The sequence below is a fragment of the Tachysurus fulvidraco genome, chromosome 9, assembly GCF_022655615.1.
Source record: "Tachysurus fulvidraco isolate hzauxx_2018 chromosome 9, HZAU_PFXX_2.0, whole genome shotgun sequence".
In the NCBI taxonomy this organism is placed as follows: domain Eukaryota; kingdom Metazoa; phylum Chordata; class Actinopteri; order Siluriformes; family Bagridae; genus Tachysurus; species Tachysurus fulvidraco.
The window spans coordinates 9,184,996-9,207,541 of record NC_062526.1 but is presented as its reverse complement, the minus strand read 5'-3'; the positions used below and the strand labels follow the sequence as shown (position 1 = coordinate 9,207,541).

Below are 22,546 nucleotides of genomic sequence, written 5' to 3'. Positions count from 1 at the left end.
AGAAATGCTGATAATATGATCTTCAAAATAATATTACACCTGCAATATCATATGTCTCTCCAATAACAGTGTATCCTAGGTCCACGTTCAGTATAGGTATCTGTGTTCCATTCGGTGCCTCTGGATCAGGAGCTGGGCCCTCGACAAGTATGGTGTCATCAGAACTATCTGTAGGAGAAGCTGTTGTAACAGAATCTATTTGAATTTCATCAGCTGATGAGGTGGTGTGATCTGTACTCTCCAATGTTGCAGATTCCTCAGTTTCCTCAATTTTTCCAATTGTCTCTTGTTCCTGTGACACTTCTCCCTCATCTACAGATCCAGAGACTGAATCAAACAATGGTGATGCTGTTGACATCTCATCAGATGATGGAATGACAGTGGTTACCTCTTCATAAGAGTGATCCGTAGGTGACACAGTGGATAACCTCTGTAAAGGATATTTGACTGAATTGCTTGGCAATACGGTGCTGTCAACTGATGTATTACTCTTATATACTGGAGTGCTTTCAAGGGGTGTCTCACTCTCAGGCACTGAAGTCTCAGAATCAATCAAATATGGTTTAGATTCTACTAAGGAAGTTTCAGCATCACCATCCAGTGGAATAATTGTTGTTGCTGTTGACAAGTCTTCTTCTGTTGAGGTATGTTTAGTAGGCAACAGTCCTTCAGGAAGGAACCTTGATGTTGTGAGTATTGGGGATGTATAAGTTGGACTCTCGGTTTCTTTAAATAGTGTCACCAAAGCAGGTGAATGAGTGGTGGAGAAATCTCTGTAATCTGTTGTCACTTGAATAGATATGGCTGTTGATACTTCTGTTAAGATCTCAGAAACAACATCACCTGAGCTTTCCTCTGATAATAATGGGCTCGTTGTCTTTTCTCTGGATGAATCAAATGATGGCATCTCTGAGCTTTGTGGTACTGCATCTGTTGTGGTCTTATCTTTCTCTTTAGCGCTTTCCGTTTGAATTATTTCTGTTACCTCATATTTTGGGGTTTGTACTGTGATGTCCGATTTTGTCTCACTCTCAATGCCAGAACCTTCCATAACAGATGATGTACTACCTGTTACTGACTCATCATCATAAGGGAGTGCTGATCTTGGTTCGCTATGGATTGTAGCCTGTGCTATGTCATGTGAAACTACTGTTGGAACTACTGCAGTTGTGGTCTCAATTAAATCTGATTCACTAGACACTGTAAGTTCTGAAATTAGACCTGAAGCTTCCTCTGTATCACTTTTGTGGGTCGCAAAACTAAACTCTAATTGTTTAGAGTCAGTGGTTTTATCTGTAATATACCCAGAATTAACATCTGCTGTTAAGACTGTGGTTGAGCTTGTATCTGTAGATGCAGTGACACCTGGTATTGAGGTTTGCATTCCAGAGCCTTCTACTGAGACACTGTCTAATGAGAAATTACCAATCAAAATAGAATCAGATGTCTCGGGCATTGGCTGTGTTGTGGTCACATGCAAGATGGTTTTAGGGTGAGTGGTGGTTGGATGGCTTGGATTAGTGATGATGTGACTGTGCTGACTGGTAACGTAGACAGAATCACTATTGGTAAATCTAGGCTGATTTGTAGTCATCTGGAAGGTGGTCTGACTAGGATAGGATTTTCCAGTGCTGTAATGCGTAGTACTAGTAGAATGCAGGTTAGTTTGAGTAGAATGGGAGGATGTTGACAAGTGTGGAGTCATCTTTGAAGGAGCCACAGTTTGAGCAGTAAATCTTTCATCACCGATATCTACAGATAATGTTGGTTTTGTTTCTGTTTCCTCAGCTTTTACTGAGTGACTTATATCTATCCCTTTAGTTGTTGACCCTTCCCTGGTTGATTGAGTAGGCAGGTGTAAATCTGAGGAGGGTAAAACAGGACTGTCTGTTCCAGAACCTTCTGGTTCCTCTGTCAGTATGCTGGAAGATTGAGGTGTCATGGTGACAGCTGTTATGCCAGCTGCTTCCTCTGTGTTGATAGTGGAGTCAAAAGGTGATGAGGGTTCCAACCCTGAAACTGTATCTGCATCAATGATCATATCATCCTTGGTAATAAATTGTGTTTTGGTGCTATGGTCTTTCATGCTATCTGTAACTGTTGAGAAAAGTTCATCTTCATCTTTTATCTCTTCTGTGAATATGATAACAGGACTTGTAATTGATTTGGTATCATGTAGCCTTGTGGTAATTTTGCTAGATCTGATCTCACTACTAGATGGGACAACTGTTGTAACTTCTTTATCTGTACTATCTTGGTATATGACAGTGAAAACTGGAGTAGTCACATCTGTGTCTGAATCAACTTGCTTTGATGTCTGATAGATTGAATCTGTGCCTGGCGTCATTGGCACAGTGGTTACAGCTGACTGCTTGCTCAAACTATCTTCATTTGTAAAGGCAACTGAATCTGTGAAAGATGAAGTTGGAGCAATCCATGGTAGGTCTTTGATACCTACATGTATTGACTCTTTAGGTTGTTCTGTATTTATATCTGTTAATGGATCCTGTGAGGGAGCAGCAGATTCAATAAGAGCACCAGAACTATCATCTTCAGTGCCTTCATCTTCAGTGCCTTCAGATGTAGTATCCTCTATGTCGCCACTACCAGCCTCTGAAGAGACAGCAGTAGTTTCTTTTTGAATTGTTCTAGGCATTGCTGAAGTAGATTCAGATTTGAACAATACATACTGAGTAGAAGTATCAACACTTAGGTGATCTGGTATGGTTGTACGTTCACTGGTTTCAGCCTCATCTGTTTTCACAGACAATTCTGTATTTACTTCAGCTGTTGTCATTTCTGATCCTTGATAACCTATCGTACCCTCACATTCAATCCCTCTGAATGATGTCGTTGTTACTTCCATTGTAGTAGTGACAATAGGTGGAAACGATTCAATGAGAGAGGATACAACATCACCAGAACCATCATCATCAGCCCCTTCACTTTCAGTACCATTGTCCTCTGTGTCACCACTACCAGACTCCAAAGAAGAAGACATTAATTCTGTTTGTGATGGAAGATGTGAACTAGATTCTGATGGTAACTTTGTGGAAAGTGTAGCTGTTTCAACATTCGAGTAATCTAAAGTGCTCTTTGTGTAGCTAATTTCTGCCTCGTCAGTTCTTACAGAATATTCTTTACTTGCTTCAGTTGTTCCTGGCATACTGTCAGCAGAATCTTCAAGTATGGAAGTCATTTGATCTGTTTTCATGTCAATAGAAGTTGGTGTTAAATATGTAGCATTAGGTATACTCTCTAAGTGAGATATTTGAGATGTACTTGATAATGTTGGTGAGGTGACAGCGTTAAGGATATCTTCATTCTGGTCCCCAGAACCCTCTGTAAAAGCAACGACTGTACCTGTTGTTTGGGCAAAATCTGATAATACCTCCATAACAGTTTGGTGTACAGGCAAATCTGTTCCCACAACTGCCTCTGATTCTGTTGTTAATATATCTTTTGTAGCTGGAGATTGTGAAGGAGGCATGGACTCAACAACTGTATTAAAGAAATCACCAGAACTACCATCCTCAAACTCCCCACTTTCTTCACCAGAACCCTCTGACGGTTTTATTTCTTGTGTTGGATCAGAAGTAATAAATGACACTTTAGATACTGTAGTCGAGGCTTCTACATATTCAGTATCTAAGTGGGGCTCTGTTTTGTAATGGCTAGTTCCAGATGTGTCAGTTGTCTCTGGTGTTGTTTGGATCTCTGTTGAGCTAGGCTCTATTGTGATTGATTGTGTGTGGTCAACTGTAAAAGTTCTTGCTGTAGTAATACCCTCTTTTGTTTCACTCTCTGGTGATGTTCTTGTTGTCATATCCTGGTCATTTGTAACTGCACTATGCACTGGCATAAAAGTTGTGCTCAACTGATCAAGAGTGCTGTCACCAGAAAAGTCATCCTCTGGTGCAGAATGTAATAAGATTGAAGTGACAGCATCACTTATTATGGTTGATGATGGATTTTCAGTTTCTGCTTCATTTGTGTGATCTGTTTCCACTTTTACTGTTGTTCCATCTGATAAGGAAAAGGCAGAAATAAGTGTGGATGCAGGACTTGGGATTATTGTAGTACTTTCTTGCTCTCTGGTAACTTCATGTGTAGTGGGGACTGTATTGGCAATAATAAATGCAATTGCTGGGCTCTCTGATGTCCTTCCTAATAATGCATCTTCTGAGTGAGATAACAGTGTTCCATCCAACACTGGTATAGTGGACATAAAATGATCTCTGTCAGGTGATATAGTTGTGGAAAATGTATCAGTTATTTGATTACCGGAACCTTCTGTATCTGGGAAAAGCAGTGACCCTTGACTTATGGACTCAGCAGTAAATTGATCAGTTGTTTTCTTTTCTGTGCTCTCTGTTGAGAAGACCATTTCAGAGGCATCCGTATTAGGCACTTCAGATGACTTTGGAGGCACTGTTGTTGCTGCCAGAATCTCTCCTGCTGGGCTGTCAGGCCTCTGGTCACCTGAGCCTTCCTCTGTCATCACACCTTGAACTGTAGCAGTGAAGGATTCTTGTACGAATTCAGATATACTGCTCGGCTGCGCTGGTTCTGTTGTCTCCACAGTGAGGTAACTACTTGATACAGTAGCTTGACTTGTGTCCATTTCCTCTGAAATTGTTTTTACTGACTCTTTAATTTCATCACCTCTCTGAAATGTATAAACAGCTGTTGTCGTAATACTTTGTTTAGAATGGTTTGTAGTATGCGATGGAAAAACTGTTGGGGATTTTGTGGTTGATATAACAAGCAACTGATCCCCTGAGCCATCAGCTTCAGAAAATGGAAAAGTCTCAGAATGCGTACCTGATGGCACATCTTTACTTGTTTCCTCCACTGTAGATACAGTGCTTATAAATAATACCTCATCTAAATGTTTTTCTTCTTGTGTGGAGAATATTTTTTCTGAGGAATCAGTAATATTAACTTCTGATGGTTTTTCTGATGTTTCTTCTGTTTGGAGAACCAAAGATTCTGGCATTGTTGGACTGAGGGTAAGAGTAACTTGTAAAGTAGGGTTTGTAAAAATGAAATCATGGGTTTCACCACCTGATCCTTCTTTTTCAGCTAGAAATAAGGATTTTGTTGAAGTGCTGATTTCTATGTCTGGTGAAGATTTAATCATAACTGTGCTTTCTGAAATAGCTTGCTCTTCAACAGTGTCAGGTGTGGACTTCCTGTCTGTCTGATGTGTTGCAGTCCAAGGTGATTCTGTAGTAAAAGCATACTTTTTCATTCCTGACTCTGATGTCCGGTAGTCTGTGGTAATATCTGTGGTGTCAGTATGAAAGGGCAGTAATGGTTTCTTTTCAGTTGCATTCATTGTATGGTCAAATTTGTCACCTTCTGTTGCTTGTAATGTTGTAATTTTCTGTGTCACTTGTAGTGCTTGAATAGTAGCCATTTCCTGCCCAGACCCATCTTCAGTAGTAAGAGAAATTTCCTCAGTGGTTTTTATTGGCTTAGAAGGTGCAACATCTGAGATAGTTGTTGAAGCATTTGTTGGAAACACAGATGGCTTATGTGGTTCTGGTGAGGAGCTGCTTTGAACTGTGATGCCAGACAGAGTACCTGGTACTAAGTCTCTTTCCTCTATGAGAGTCTCATCTTCATAATCTGTCACTGCTGATGATGGTGGAGTAGACTCTACTAATATTGGTTCTCTGTTATCAACATATTGTGGCTCAGGTGACCCAGCTTGTGTTGCACCAAGGTCTAAGAGTGAGTAATCGAAACTGGGTGATGTCTCTGTTTCTTCTGTTTCTGTTAGGTTTTGAAGTGTAGAGGACACACTCTCAAACACGTCTCCTCTTGCCTCTTTCTCTGCATCAGACTTCTCAGGCTCAATGCTCACCTCATGTTTGCCATTTATAAAACTGAGTGTTGGTGTGCTGGTGGCTGCAGGAGAGGAGAAATCAAAAGTAGTCTGTTCTCTGGTCCAGATAGGCTCACCATCCACGGGGGAGGGAATAGGCTTATTTGGAACCTCAGGAATAATTGAAAGCTGGGGTATCAGAGGGTCCAGTTGAGCTATAAAATAAAATGGGTATATATTAAATATCGCTTGCTTACAGTATTTATAATAAATTGTATTAGTATTATTTCATAAATCAGCTAAGGAATGAACAACATTGAATATAGAAGCAAACACAGTGAGACAACACATCATTGAGAACTCAAGCTAAGAAGGTCAATCACAAGAGAAACAATGTTCTACTTGCTTGCTTAGGCATTACATGAATTATGTTGACCTTTAATTATTTTTTCACCAAAACATTTGTTCTCAATATTCAAACAGTGCAAAAAATGGTTGGCTATGTGGTTTACAGAGCATAAAACTTCACTCCTTGACAGACAAGAGCAGAGCTTTCAGGCTACTGACTAGATTGAAATCCTTGCTTTGCCAAGCTACCACATCAGGTCCTTGAGCAAGTTTCTCCCTATTATCCCTCATCTGTTCAGTTGTATCCTGTCTCAGGCATCTCAGTGTTAATGTTTAGGTCCTGTGTCAGGTTTAAATCAAATGATTAATAAATACAATTCCTAACAGTGCTTAAAACCTGAGCAGAGTTTATAGATGTAGACACGTGTTTTGTGTTCGATTTTTTTTTTCCTTCACAGCCTGAACAGCAGTGTTGACTTTGTTGTCATACCATGTGCCTGCTAATTAAAGACACATAAAATAGCCTGGGTCATGATCATAAAGGTAGGTGTTTTGTGGCATTTGGAGTGAGATACATGTACACCTTTGTGCTCAAATAATTACATCAGTAGCACAAGTCCAGCCACCATTTATGACCATATTTCATTTGCTACGTCTTGTGCTGTGTTTAGCAATATCTTAATAATTCCATTAAGGATACACCCTGTAATTTCTATATAATTGACACAAACTCATTCTTTAGCACAACCTTACAATGGAAATAAATTGAATTAATCAAACAATGCATAAGAGTGACAACATTTTACATTGGTGTTTAGACATCAGCTGAAAATCTGGCTAACTGATTTTGATGTCATGGCACACCCAGTCATGGCCAATAAAAAGCAGTAAACACTTTGCCTCACAAGCTCACTGTTCAGCTGTCCTTACAGAGAGGGGTGACATTACTCTGGCGGTGACATCAGCCTTGTTGTGGCAGCCAGTCTTTAGTGTGCTAATAGGCATCTGTGCTTATTCAGGTAGCATGCCAAGAGTTGATTTTTTTTGCCAAGGCTCCAGAAACCAGAGAGGCAGTGTGAACCAATGAGAACATGTGTGCTGTCTCGTCCACTCTTGGACGAAAATGAGCTATGCAAAACTAACAGTTGGCAGCTAAAGGTGTTAGGACTACTTCTAAAATTGTTAGTGTAGCTAGATAAGTGTAAGAGCTGTCCGAAAAAAGCCTCCAAGAAGCATAAAATTATTTAACATTGTTAAACATTTACGATTAGTTACCTTTCTTTAAAAACAACTCAAACAAACAGCTTAATTGTTACAAATGTTTTGATCAACAACAATTTGTCGATCTGCACAGACTTAGTCAGAATAAATATTGAATGCCATTTATATGGAAGCATTTTTAAATTGAGGCATATGGGAGCTATATAGATACTAGATTTTATTTATTACATCGGCAGTTATATACCATATATAACTAGCAGTGAAATTAAAATATTGCCGTTCTCCTTTGGCTGTACATACCACAATAAGGAAATATATGGAACATATTGGTCTAAACACTAACCAAAAGAACCGGGTTTGGACCAGTCTTAAGTAAACTGACACGATGGCAAGATTTTAAAGTAGCTGACTGTGGTTTCACACTAAGTGTGAACAGACGAGTGCCATGTCTATGAAGCGCTTTGATTAATCTCAGAAAATCCGGAACAAAGCACACTTACACTATGATCCTGTGGAGAGACCTCATCAAATCTTCAAATAAAATCCAATGAGGCCTCATTAAATCAGGTCTTTAGCATGGCAGTGAATTTTAAATGTTTGCATCTTCTTTACCTGTTCTCATTACAGTGCTGATGAGGACATTATCTCATCATATTTATTTTATATTTTATATATTTTATATTTGTTGCATGTATTAGTATGTTACTTCCCCTATTTATTTTTATATTTGTTGTATGTATTTGTATGATACCATCCCATTTATTTTTATATTGTGTTTAATTAGTATTAGGTCACTACTGTAATAGTACTACATGCATGGCTCAATAACATTTCACTCAAATGTAGTAAATGTGCCATATTACTGCAATAAAGTGGAATGTGTGATACCTATGTGACTTAAAATCGAGGTCATGAAATCATAACCTGTGTGGGCATGGTAGGCTATTTTATCATGCTTTTAATTTGAAATTTAAGTTGGGCCCTGAGTTTGATACCTCTGTTTTAGGCAAACCACACCCTATAACTATATAACAAACTATATTGCATAACTCTTGTGCAATTTTTTAAAATAGCGTTTCTGTAGTTATATTTGACATGACATTTGAGGTCTGAATATTGATGTGAGTCATTTCTGTATTAAATACTCCATATGTGGGTGTAAGTCATCTCCCCATAAAGTAATTTGGCAGAAAGGCTAGATATTCAGCACCCTGAAGGGCAATGTCATAAATAATATGTACCTTATTAATTTAGCCTGCTATGGGCTCACTTATACAATAGTGACTGAGTCTTAATCTAATTTCTATGATTAAAGCATATGTATCACTGAAAGCAAACAACCCACTCATTAAAGTGTGTAATGGTTGAATTTTCAATGTCGATGTTCTCACAAACAAATCTCTCATAATATTTTTGTGGATTTGAGTAACAGGGAATAGTTAGCAAAAAATAAGAAGGGCCTTACCTGTTTCATTCTGCTCATGAATGTTAATGATGATCAGTTGAACAGATGGGAAATCTGTACAGTTTTTGGTGCTTTTTTCTGTAGAACCTGTCGCGGCTGTGATGTCTTTTGACGCAACTTCATCAAAGAGTTCTGAAGAACACGATACTGATTCTTCTTTAGTTGATATAGAATCAAACTTCTCAGCAAGTATGGGAGTTGTTATCTTAATTGGTATGGTGACTGTGGATGTTGCTGATGTAATGTCAGAATGAGTTGTATTGGGTTTTGTATCAGTTGTGAATGTGACATTTGCATCAGTAGTATCTGACACGGTACTAAGTCCATCTGTGGTATCTGAAACTTCACTGATTGTTTGTGTAGGTGGAGGTCCAGCCATAACACCAATTTCAGTGACTTTCTCAGAACTGTCATAATCATCGCTCAATGTAGACTGAATTTCTTCTGTAGGGCTTATGTCAGTTACAGTAAGATGAACAGTAGTGATGTTTGGCAGAATACTCTCATCTTTTGTTGTACTAGACTGTGAAACTCCAACAAACATGTTGATTAACGTTGTAGGTTCTACTGTTCTATTAGAGCTAGTGTGTGTGACATCGGAGGTTATGTGTATTTTATCCTTTTCCAGAATTGATTCCTCTGTTTTCCCTAGTGCAAACATTGGCTCTGTGCTTTGAGAGGCTGAGATTAAAACATCAGGTGGAATTGTACCTACTACAATTCCATTCATATCTTTTGATTTGTTTGATGGAATCTCCGGGACATCAGGACCAGCTGTTGTGGATACTAAGTCGTAATCTCGAGTTTCCGACACATTTCTAGCATCTGTGAGAGTGCTTACTGAGTCATCGAAGTTAAAACCCCCAGGGATAGCTGTTACATGCTGGCTACTTGGTGAGTCAGAACTCCTTGATGGGGCCATGCTAGTGGAAAACATGAAAGGAGGGTCTGTCAGGACCTGGGACTCAGAGTCATCTATGGTGGTCTGTGATTCAGTGAAAATATTTAGCTCCAGGGAGGATTCAGAGAGAGCAGTCTGGGCTGTGGTTGAAGTGGCTATTGAGGGTGAGGTGGTGACACCCTCAACTGTGACATCCACCCATGTTGTTTGGTTGTTCAGAAACTCATAACCTAAAATTAAACACAGTATTATTCTCTAATCCGCTGTAAAACTCACAAAATGTATAGCTTTCAGACATTGAACAGAGGAGGAAAACATTTGTTCTTCTAGTACAGTAAATGACTGTTATAAAATTGCCATTGTTTTACACAATACATCTCCTAATGTGCCACAGTACAAAAGGACAATAACTAATAAATAATTAAGAAAACATTTTTTCTATAGGAACGTTCTATCATAGGAAAGTAATCCACAACAGAGTGCCATGAAGCTGAGTGATATGTTATATTTTTAGATCCTTTAGACAAAGTATGTCCTGTATGCTTGAATCTGATTAGTTAGAAGATGTGAATTATTTTCTTAGAGTAAATTCCTTACCAGCCTTGATGACTAAAAAGCTTGGGAAATCAAAAAAATTCAGTTCTATATCAAAATCAGAAATGGATCACATGTGTGCATTTAGACTTCCTGTAATATTTAGTGAATTTTAATAAAGCATTATAATAATTATTAATATAAGAATTTTGTGTAGACTCTTTGTACAAAATGTTATCTTTAACACCTGTTTATATTTGCTTCAGTGGGGCATTTTACATGTCTTTGTTAATGTCATGCTATCCTCTGAAAACTCAATTTCCCAGAATTCTATGCCATCATGCCTCCTCTTGGCCAAACCACTTAATTTCAGCAGCTTACTGATCACAAATCACCTGTATCATTTGCTAATCACTGCTTTAGACTCTTAGGTCTATCTCCCAGGTTAGTTAAAGCAGTTGTATCCTCTGCACTGCCAAGCCTCTTTTAAACTGGTATTCAGGATTCTTTTAGACTGGGATTTAACTGTTTATATCTCTGCTGTCCTGTACAAGTGTTTCAAATAGAAACATTAAGAATTTAAAATAGGAACAGTTTAATATAATTTAAACAGATTAACTGCAAAGGAGGCTTTCTTAGAAAACTGTACTCCATAATGCTTCATTTTCATGCCGTGCACAATCAGGTTTATTTTATATGCCAACATTTTGCAATTTGGATGCAAGTAATATTTTTACTGTTTGCAATTTACTGGGGTCACAAGTAGAAAGTCAGGTGTGGTAACTGAAGCCCAGTTTGCACCAAAAGCCTTTGTGTCTCTCATAAGCTTCTGTTTTAAATGGTGATAAAAACACATGCCTGCCGAGATGCACAGGTAAAACATTTCAAACTGTGTTCTATGCACACTCTAGAAATCCATCCAATTTCATTATGAAAGTTTATCACATCCAAAACATCCAATATATTTGTAATTTGTTCATCAATAACATTCTCAATTGGATTTCTCCTTGAGACAAAGTCATATAGCATCTCCTGGGCTGTGTTCCAAATTCATTTCTCTCTCTCTCTCTCTAATGGTTTATGCTTCCACCCACTTTCAGATTTCCTTTGAAATGTAAAAACAAACCTTTGCACTCAAAAAACATGTAAAAAATCTGAAATGTTTTTTTTATATATTGAAGCTAGTGTGAAGCTGATTGTGCAAAAAATATTCAAAAATTTTAGTGCAAGAGAGATTTTTCAACATTTTAAACGGTGTGTTTGCTTGTGTCGCAATCTGACATAATTAACACCTATAAAAAAGTTTATTCACTGCACTCATAAAACCATCAAATATGGCTTATATACTGTTTAGGATGGTTTAGACCACAATTGCACAATGTAGCACACATTTTTTGTCTAGAGTATATAGTGGGAAAGTGTGCCAAAGAGAAAATGCATTGTGTGTGCATGACCACAGCATGTGTATCATTCTGTTTTTCACCATTCATCTTCTACACATGTTTCTTTAATGCTTGTATCAGCTTTATTGGATATATTTAGCCACTAGTAGCAAAAATGATAGGCGCTTGTATCTCAACAGCACATCTAACCACACTTCTTAACAATGTATTCAATCAAACCAAGACCCACTTGTCTCTGCTCTGCACCATTATCACGTGTGGAAGGCTTTTAAATATGGAATGTTTTTGTGTGTACACTATGATCCTAAAAATAAAACATCTTTTTTTTTTATCTAACTAATTCAGTTTGACAAGATTCGAACAAAACATACCTAGTCTCTCTATTTTTAGCTTTTTTGCTTTTCTTACTCTGCTGCTTAAAATGACTGACCACATTTGGCTGAACGTTAAATTAAATGAAACAAGATCTTGTAATGTTTTCAAATAATCACTTGCATATCGTTTCTTGAGTTTATGTGTATGAAAATCTCTCTGCTTTAAAGTGACATGGCCTGTTGCTAACACTGCAGCTGTAATGCATTAAGTACAATACCCTCCCCCTATTTCTCCAGCTATATCTGATGTAAGGTGCAAGGCATTCTTTTCCTTTCCAAAAAATTAAAAAAAAAAAAAAAAGACAGACATTGGTTTGTTCCAGTCAAAGAGTATTTAAGCTTTCAACATTCATTTTGGGAGAGAGTGGATATGGCTTTATAAGAAATAAGAGTACACACTGGCCACTATGTAAGCGATGAACAGCACTTAAAACCACATGGACCTGAGACTGACCTAAAATAGACCAAACAATCAAGTAGGTCACGGCGTCCTGTTTTTGGGTGACCCCTGGGGTCCAATACTTATCACAGCAGGCTACCATTCTGGATGAGTGCCCTTACTAGCAGGAGGCAAGTTATCTAAATTAGCCTCGGTTGAAAAGATAGAGCCCCCACACCAGGGCAGAGGTCAGCAAGACTTGTTAATTTGGGCACCATAGCAGTAGCTCTATCCATTATCTCTGAGTCTGTTCTGATAACCATGAGCATGAGTGACAAAGAGGAGGGAGAGTCTGGTTGAGGAAATGAGAGGTGGACAGAAGAATAAAGGTTAAAAGAGGTATACCTAAGCCCATTCTCACACTGTTTAAAGGCTTAAAATGGGCTCCAAGGCATTCAAGTGAAAGTGACTTACAGAAGAATTGCAGCCCATTGCTGTACTGAAAAATGTAATCTGCTTTTGTGGCAACATTTTCTAAGACTATTTATCACTGAATAAGTCACATTAGTCCTAAATTGATTATTTAGTAAGATTAATACTAAAATGCCTGAAGAAGTTAGCCTAAACAGAAATGAGTAAAGTTTCCTTTTAACTAAGCCCAATTTGGTTTCCCAGGAAACAAGTAAAAACCCAAAGTTAAATAGAGTGAGCTCAAGGAATCACTGTACACAAACACACACAGACACAGTCTATTAAATTTTATATAAACTTTTCCACTTACTTTTAGTCTTTCAACTTAACAAACAATGTGCTTAGATGCAGACACAGTCCAAGCTTCTGCCTGGATTTAATGTCACTGATGTGGGAAAGGGGAGAACTATTGGGAAAGTGTGTGTGTGTGTGTGTGTGTGTGTGTGTGTGTGTGTGTGTGTGTGTGTGTGTGTGTGTGTGTGTGTGTGTGTGTGTGTGTGTGTGTGTGTGTGTAGGTGGGTGTGTGCATGTCTGGGAGTGAGAGTTCTTGTAAGGGTGGGGAAGAGATTACGTACACTCTAAGAAATGACATCAAGAAAATCTGGAGCTCTGGTTAAACAATTGTCCTGTGTTTTCTCTAAATGCTTCTTGTACTTCGTGCACATATTGGATAATAGCACCTAAGTGGCACAACTGTTTGCTCTATCATCACAAGTTCCAATACTGATGTCACACTGATTGCCAAGAAAGCGACAGTATTGGCCTCCAGTATTGGCCTCCAGTATTGGCCTCTAGTTGTCTCTGGTAGTCTTTGGTTGCGCAATAGCTAGCAGATGTGAATAGTCTGACTGAAAATGATACTTAAAAAGATGGAAGATTGTAGAAGGCAAAGATTTATACCTATGAAACAGTAAGCTCCGATTTTTGTGCTGGGCTCAGGAAAGCCTGTCTGGTTGCGGTACCGGTACATGGTGCGAACTCCAAGCAAACCTCCACCACATTGTGTTCTGGGTATGGCGACAGGGTAGCGGGCACTTCCATCAGACAGCCAGCCGTAGTCACATTGGTCTAGACCTTGTCTCCAGGCCGAGTGGAGCTGACCAGGTGAAGCCAAGACAGCATTTCTTTGTTCACACTCAGACTTGGCTTCCTCGAAGGTCATCTTATTTGTTGTGGGTGCAAAGAAAACATTACCTGTACAAATGTATATATATATATATATTAGTTGCATATCACACAACGAACAGCTAAAGTTAACATCTGTGCTAATTAAAATATTAGGATTTTAAAATGTATAAAAACTGCTGAATGAATCATTGAGTGGAAACCGAAGCTGTTAAACTGCATCTATGCATCAGAAGTGTAATCAGAATATATTAATAAAACCTAATGTTCTCCATATGTGAAACAAAATGGTTTTCATCACCAACATGTTTTACTGTACATTATATGAGAAAATCAATATATACAAAATGATTACCCTCAAACTGTTTTTCGTTAAATTTCTGCAGAATGTTAAAAGGGTGGCTGTTTTAACAATCAAAGCACTGGGTGTTAATTAGTAAACATTTGTCTTTCTATACTGAACTCTACAATAAGCATAGTACTTATACTCCAAAAACAGGCATCTTTTAGAATGAGTATAATATGCTGAAGTATGGCAGACATTAGAGTTAAACTTATCCTATATTTATATAATATATTTGTTTACTTACAATTTCTATATTTCTATCCAAAATTGCAGGCAATATTTAACACTTCCACAAACAGAGACTAATTCAGCAAAATCTCAAACTGACGGTGCAAAACACTGATTAGCTAAATGTTACTGACTCTAACTAACACATGTTGCTGCAGGCAGAAATGGACCAATAATTAATACAGAAATGGACTTCTCTGTAGTGGTGCCAGAAATAATGATGTTGCTCTGGAAATAATTCTAGGCACAATTTACGTTTTGATTCCTGTAACTACATAATTGTGTGATTTGTTAGAACAACACTCATTCTGTCAGTAATGTGCTAAAGAACAACAAATAACTACTTTGGCTGCACTCACACTATCTGTGTGTTTTGCCAGAAGTAATACTGGTTGTTAGAGCAAATACCCACACTTCTTCTAAGGCCTTACCTAGCTGGAAATCAATTGATAGCATAATCAAAAGTAAAGCGGACTGAGCGGAAATGTCTACATTTGCACAAAGTAAATGGTTAGCTCTAAGAAAAGATCAGGAGCAGTAAGCCTTTTTCTCATCATGCACTTACCGTCATGTTTATCTGCATAGCAGTACACATCATAGGTTTCATTGGGCATTCGAAGGCCATATGACCGGACCCCAGGTTTTCTAAGCAGGTTCCCGGAGCAGCCAGGTCTTGGGTTAATGATGGGGTATCTACATTTCCAAAGAGAGAAAATCTCTGCATGGCACAAGCTTCAAATATCAGCTTGCTCATTAAGGCTCTAGCCTCAGATCTCTATAAAGCTTTGTACCATATAAAGCACTACAAAATAAGATGGAATGTCTGTAATCACAACATGGCATTTGGCCATTTCCCACTGCTTAGATTAGCCCAATATATGTCATGCGTTCTGTTTTATATTGTTATTTCCAAGAATATCAATAAGAATTGTAATGGTAGGGGACTACATCAGTGTGCTTTTACCTCACTGTCTGATCTGCTATCCAACCAGCATCACACTGATCAAATCCATCCTCATAAGCTGCTTTTAGCTGCTCTGCTGTGGCAATGGTAGCCCCAACACTTTTACATGTCTCCACAGCTTTGTCGTAGGTCAAGGTGTATCTACTGATCTTGGGCCGATAGTGAAAAACCACACCTAGATTAAAAAAAAAGTTGATTAAGACAAATATCTGACATTTTTAAGACAAATATCTGACATCATCTGACATGCTTTCTCCACAGAAAATCCAAATAACTCATATATATAATATAAAGTAAAATATCTTATTAGCCATAGTAAGAGATGTTTACATGGGTCACTATAAAACATAATGAATTGTGGTGAATTATAGCAATGACAAGTGCGTGGGTATAGGGACTTTCCATCCACCCTAATACTGTCTTTAAAAAAGAGTAATGGCTCCAATTAAAATTCTGGAGACTTTGCTAAGAGTCTTCAAGTGCTAAATAAACAATCCCAGCCTATCCCACCCTTTCACATGACCTTATAATATATAAGTTCCACAAATGAATGTGATTCAGAAAATATTGCAATGTAATAATGTCAAGTAATTAAAAACAGACTATTTAGTACAAACGTCTGCAGAAGAGCATATTTTAGATGAATAATGTAAATGGCAAAATTTTGACATATTTTGTTTAAAAAAAGGTAGTGGCTTTCAAATCCTTGAATTAATGTTAAGTAACCCCTTAATGTCCCATCTTGTTATTTGTGTAATTTTAAGCTAAAGCATTACTGAGTAACAAATGTAAGTTATTCAGTATCTACAGTGCAGCTAACCGGAAAGATGGGTAATTACAATAATTATTAACCACCAATGGATCCTGGGGTTTTAACAGGTTACTGGCAGCTAAACAAATCTAATTTAATTGGAAAAATGAACATGAGAATGAATATGAATGAATAGAATGAAGAAAAGCAAGTGCAGCTGCAATAGCATCTCTTTATGGGAATGTTTTCATTCATTTTTCAGCCAACACTTTGTAAATGAAGACTCTACCAGTGAAAAGTTTCTAATTATGTCTTCTCCATCATAGAAGCGCATCACCAAAGCCCATCAATGATCACTTATGAACGCTGCATTGTGCTATATCTTAAAGGGCATTCTTTAAGGATAAAACCTACCATTTTTACCATTAGAGTGCAATGCTTCTTTTTAAAAATCATGCTACTTTATCATTTCTTGAATTAAAAAATAACTGGTCTAAGGCTTTCATTATATCATTTAACAGATAAGCATACTTGATATAGCTTATTTCAAAAAAGAATAAATAAACTGTTACCCACCACTGACATCCAAGTTGACCATGTCTTGAGTGTCTTCAATGCCATACATGACCTCACAGCGGTAGGTCCCGGCATCACTAGCCCGCAGTTTCACAATAGTCAATGAGGCATCCCCAATATCCTCTGGATGACTCGGCACAGACACACGGTTTTTGTATCCTAGCCCAATTTTAATGATGCCATTTTGAGTAACGATTACTTTGGACTCTATATCACCATCCATCTTGGTCCATTTAATACGCAGATGGTCTGTTCCAGGTGTTGTAGCATTGCTGGGAGCTGTTGTAAAGAGGGTGGAGAAGTGGCACGGCAGGACAACCTTTCCGGAAAGAGAACCGCTCACTGGCTGCATCACTGTTCGTGAGCCTGAAACTGAAATAGTTAAAAACACACTGAATTAAGCATACTGTATATTCTCCTATGCATATCACACACCCTTTGTGTTATTTTTTCCTGCAGAGTGATGTCATTGTGGATTCAAAGTGCACTGTTATGTGTTAGACAACAGCAGGAAGATGCAGAGCATACAAGCATGCTGTGCACAAGGCCAAGCATTGTATTTCCTAATTAAAATAATCAAGCTGGGAAGCACAGGGGGATGCAGACAAGAGAAAAAACAGTTATGAAGAAAAGGGGTGGGATAGCTATTCCCCAATTCAATTGGCTCAATTACCTACAGTATTTGCAAAAAATGTCTGGGTATCAGTTAGACTTGATTCATGTCTTTCTCTATCTCTCATTTGTAAGAATAAAAGTTGCAGAAAGGGTTTTTATTCTGTATCAATTCACTTTCACATTATGGCACCAAACTGTTTTTTTTTTTTGCTTGTTGTTCAAGTGGTACCATTAAAGGGATATTGTCTGTACCTTTGGTATACATTTTATTTATTTATGCATTATACCTGTAAAATAATTTAAGGAACATAATTGGATATTAAAGACCACTAACCCCACAAGCATTTTCAGTTTCATACTAAAGGTACAAAGCATGCACCCTTGATTGCACCACCCCAGCAACTAAGTAAAGTCTGGTTTTACTTTATGGTGAACAATGATATTGCTTTATTAGGCACTCTACAGATTATTCAGTGAATGCAGTCTAGTATCATTCTACAAATTTCTCCCTATAAACGGTCAGAATGCCAGATGGACAGTGTTGATATGACAATATATTGCAAAAATTGGCAAAGGGAAACTGTGATGATAGAGTAAATAAATGGTCAAACCAGGTGATGATAATGTGGGTGATTGCAGATCAGAAATTAGTGGACATTAAAGCAACCTTCTTTTCCACACAACGACTGAGAAAGCAACCTGAAATTAATGGGGTAGGTATTGTAGGTATTGTGCAGTGTATAGTTTCTGAAACCTGCCTTCGAGAAACAGTGTGGAATGCTTGGTACAGGTGGGATAAACCCTCAGGGCATACACTACATTATGTGCAGGGCCTTTCTATGTTATGAGGTGCAACCATCTGTTTTCAAGAGACAGTTCCTAATTAAAAGGTGCTGGGTCCTGGGAAGGCCATTCAACAAAACATTAAGATTTAGGGAAGAGACAATGTTAGCATTGTGGGAAACCAGATGCAATGAATGATTTCCTTTTGAAGGGATGTAGGCTACATCTCAAAAAGGGGAAAAAAAAAAAAAAACTTACCCAGTTCAAGTGATGTGTGGCACAAGCAGAATAACCACAGTATATGTTTTAGATTCAGAAGCATCTTCTCTCTAGAGGTTGGGGAAACGGAAAAAGAATCACTTAGTATTATGATTCAATTCCTTACAGAATTCCTGTCTGTTATAAACCAGCATAAAGAACATAACCATAAGGAATATTCAGCCTCGTGTATATATATATATATATATATATATATATATATATATATATATATATATATATATATATATATATATATATATATATATTTGTGATAGTAACCATTCCATTGACAATGTGGGTGGTACAATTGGGGCTTGTGTTGTCATAGCCCCCTACGGGGATTTGGCAAATTTGTGCTCCAACGGAGAAACACCTCCGAAGGTCTAATTTCAGTTGCATTATCCTTTAGACTTTTAGTGAATTAAACTATCTTATTCAATATATTGAGCTCCTGGTGGATAATGGTGGGAGAATTGTCATTTGCTTTGTGAGAGAATGAGAATACTGTTTTTATCTGTTTTTAACTAAAAACGCTCACCCTAGACAAATAAAAATTGTGCAGTCTGTAAACTGACATGAAAGGCGACAAACTCTGCAAATGCAGATGTTTTATTTACCTAATGAAGCCAAGCAACTCGTGCCGGTTGGTCGGTGCTCTCGGTTCTCTCACGCACCGGTTTGTTTGGGTTTGCAAGTTTTCTGAACTCTCTCTCTCTCTCTCTCTCTCTCTCTCTCTCTCTCTCTCTCTCTCTGTCTGTCTGTCTCTCTCTCAAACACACACCACTCCACTGTCCATAGATAAGACTGATGTATAAAGATGTACAGGAAGATCTCCTTCCACTGAAAGACAGTATCTTCAACACGACAAGACGCGCCCTAGTATTAACGAGTCCGATTAATTCTGATCCGAATTTCAGCACCTGTTCAGTGTAAACATATAACAATTTCCCACTTACTCGATTTCACTATTCTCTCATTGATAATAGACTAAAAATGAGGTCAGGGTTAACGGGGCATCCTTGATTGATTTATTCGACTTGGTGAGCGACTTGAAACGGAACACAATGAACAATGTCAGAATGACCCACTCACTTACCTTTCAATAAAAGCGTTTATAAATCCAAAATCGGTTCGAGGTCATTAAAATTCCAGTATGAAGCACACGATATGTCCAGAGTCCATATGACGCTGTACCCCAAGAGCGCGTCCTCTTCGTGCTGCTCCTCGACTTGTAGACGGTTTTCCTCTCGGCGTCTCTTTTCCTCCGACGAGTAGGCGACTGTGATTTTTACAGAAGATCCGAAGATGAAGTTCCACTTCTTCTGTACACCCACAATTACGTCGTCAGGGATGGAGAGGAGGGGCGCACTGATCACCCGAGTGAGTGGACATGTGGGTGGGGGACAATTCAGTCGGAGGAAGACTGAGACACACGAGACGACTGGCACGTCTGTGGATTAATGATGCTGATTGTGTGTGTGTGTGTGTGTGTGTGTGTGTGTGTGTGTGTGTGTGTGTGTGTGTGTGTGTGTGTGTGTGTGTGTGTGTGTGTGTGTGTGTGTGTGTGTGTGTGTGTGGCATAATTGTAATGGCTGTGATTAATGGTTGTGCCACGTGTTCACAGTAGACAATGTGGCCAATATATAAATAAATAAATACATACAGAAATAAATGGATTACATTCACGTTATGTTATTTGACTGTTAAATAACATAGGAATCCTTTATACACGTTATGATTCATTAATAGTATTACTATGGTGGTGTTTTACATATCAAAATTCCCAGTGAAAAAAAAAGGTTTTAAATATCAGTTATTTTTGTGTAAAAACACAGGAATATCCAATCACTTCATTTACACCTTGGTATAGTTGGACGCCATTAAACGGTGCAAGATTTAATCAAGACATGTAGGTGTTAATTTGATGCTGAAGATTGTGTAGAGGGGAAGAATTGCACCTTGCTTTCGCACTATTTATTTATTTATTTATTTATTTTCTTCTTCTTTTTTTTTTTTTCCTCACCCAAGTGTAATTACTAGAGAAAATTGGAAGTTTAATGAACATTTCTTTGGGTATTCATGCACTACATTTATTTCTTTAGGCACACGATTAACTGGCAGGATTAGTTGCTTTGTTTGATGTCACTATGATATTTTAATTAAAATGTAATATTCATTATTTAAAGTGACCCATATATTATATTGTATTAAAAATCCTTTCCTTTGAATGGGTGTTTGAGATGAGGTTTGCTCTTTCTTGCCTTCCTTTTCCACACGAGGGAGTGTCCTACCACTGATAAGGAAAATCCTCAGCATTATAAGACATGCTTAACTGCATGAATAAATCCTGTACGTTTATCCCCTCACATTAGCTTAGAAAGTGAATTAAAATAATCCTTAATATGATGGTTTGAGGGTTTTTAAATAGCTTTTTATGTTAATGTTTTTTCTTTTGATCTGGAATTTGCATTAGCTTTTTTATTGGGGCATTATTTATAATAATAATAATTTTTAAAGTGTTAATGTTTATTCCTCTTAAACATTTTATTCACAAAGAAGGTTTTACTGGTTTGTTGGTTGGTTTGTTTGAATGAGGGATGCAGCCTTGGATTCCTTGACAGGTCCTGTTCTCCCATAGTAGGTTAAACCTTTATCAATGTATTTAATCATTGCATAGCATCAGATGTAGGTAATGTCATGTCATACACAGTCATTGAGATTCAGTCAGGAAGCAATTTCTTCAAACGCCCCCCCAAGCACCCTCCATCCCCCTACCAATTATTCCTCAGGGCATCTGTAAAAATTTGGAGTCTTTCCATTCCTTTGTGGACTGTAATCAGTATTGGCCACCACTTCCTAAGAGTGCTGTTTCTTTTGAGCTGTGTTGATGTTGGTATGAAGAGAGATGAAGGCAGTGAAATGGGGTTGAGACTGGTGGCTATTCATGTTTCGCCAACAGACCAATGATGTAGGGGAAATTTGTCACTTTCTCTGGATCTCTCTATCTTTTAAAACCAGACTCATCTTCGATTGCACATGGTTGTTCATCAGAGTGAAATGTCCTATAGCAAAGTGACACAGGATGTGGGTGATGAGCTGTGTGAAAAAATTAATATATGATACAATATATGGTACATTTTTAGACATTTATGTCTCAATATCCTGCACAGGGATATTCCAAGGCTCTTATTGTGATTTTATTTGACATCTGTCTAGAGATCATTATCTGTCATCTAAATCCAGACATCAGTGTCCTCACCTTTACTAAGCTTAAATTAATTGATTTTGATGTAGAATGTAGCTGTCCAACATGTCTTTCATCATCCAGAGTTTATCAAATTCAGTTCTCTTCTCCATTCTTTTCTCTATGCAAATACTTAATTTTAATGTATTTTTTTCTTATGTATTAGCAATGACTTGTTTTTGGCTGTGTTTTATCTTCTTGGTACCTTTAGGTTGGATATCTGTGTCATCTGCACTATAATAAGAATAAGCTTTTCAATTAGATGTATATTGGATGTGTATATGAATGAAAATTTGTCATGTGGATCAAGTTGTCTATTTCGAATTTAACCTCAAATAAATTCTCTTTTACAAATAAATACATTCCACAGGAAAAAGAAAAAGCTCCACAGTCTCGCTCTACCCCTAAAACCATCTTCACTTCCGAAGGGCATAAAACATAATTGAAAGGAGTCAGACAAGAAGAAGAATTTCAAATGCATCCAGCTGTCCAAAGGAACGTGGAACCATGACACAGCTGTCCCACACGTCCACAAGAGCTGTCAGTTAAGGAAGAGGTACGTATTTTAGTTTAAAGTGAGTATGTATGTGTTTACTCAATGTGTGAAAAGGATGGCTTAATTACAGACTTCCACTTGTCACCCATTCCCCATGACTATAGCCTAGAAAGATGTTCACAAAGCCTTTCACTTCTCTTCTGAGATCTCTGACAGTAGTTAAGTAGA

General features: G+C 37.8%; 1 protein-coding gene across 1 annotated transcript in view; it reads right to left on the bottom strand.

Moving 5' to 3' along the window:
* vcana (versican a) overlaps window positions 1–20,035 on the bottom strand; it is a 28,740-nt gene extending 8,705 nt beyond the window's left edge. The window contains exons 1-8 of the mRNA XM_027138575.2: window positions 19,675–20,035; window positions 18,576–18,646; window positions 16,920–17,291; window positions 15,593–15,767; window positions 15,194–15,321; window positions 13,830–14,123; window positions 8,868–9,998; window positions 40–6,048 (exon numbers count right to left, since the gene is read on the bottom strand). Coding sequence (XP_026994376.2) covers window positions 40–6,048; window positions 8,868–9,998; window positions 13,830–14,123; window positions 15,194–15,321; window positions 15,593–15,767; window positions 16,920–17,291; window positions 18,576–18,639 — 8,173 coding nt within the window. The 5' untranslated portion in view covers window positions 18,640–18,646; window positions 19,675–20,035. The remainder of the gene's footprint in view (window positions 1–39; window positions 6,049–8,867; window positions 9,999–13,829; window positions 14,124–15,193; window positions 15,322–15,592; window positions 15,768–16,919; window positions 17,292–18,575; window positions 18,647–19,674) is intronic.
* Between the last annotated feature and the right edge of the window lie 2,511 nt (window positions 20,036–22,546).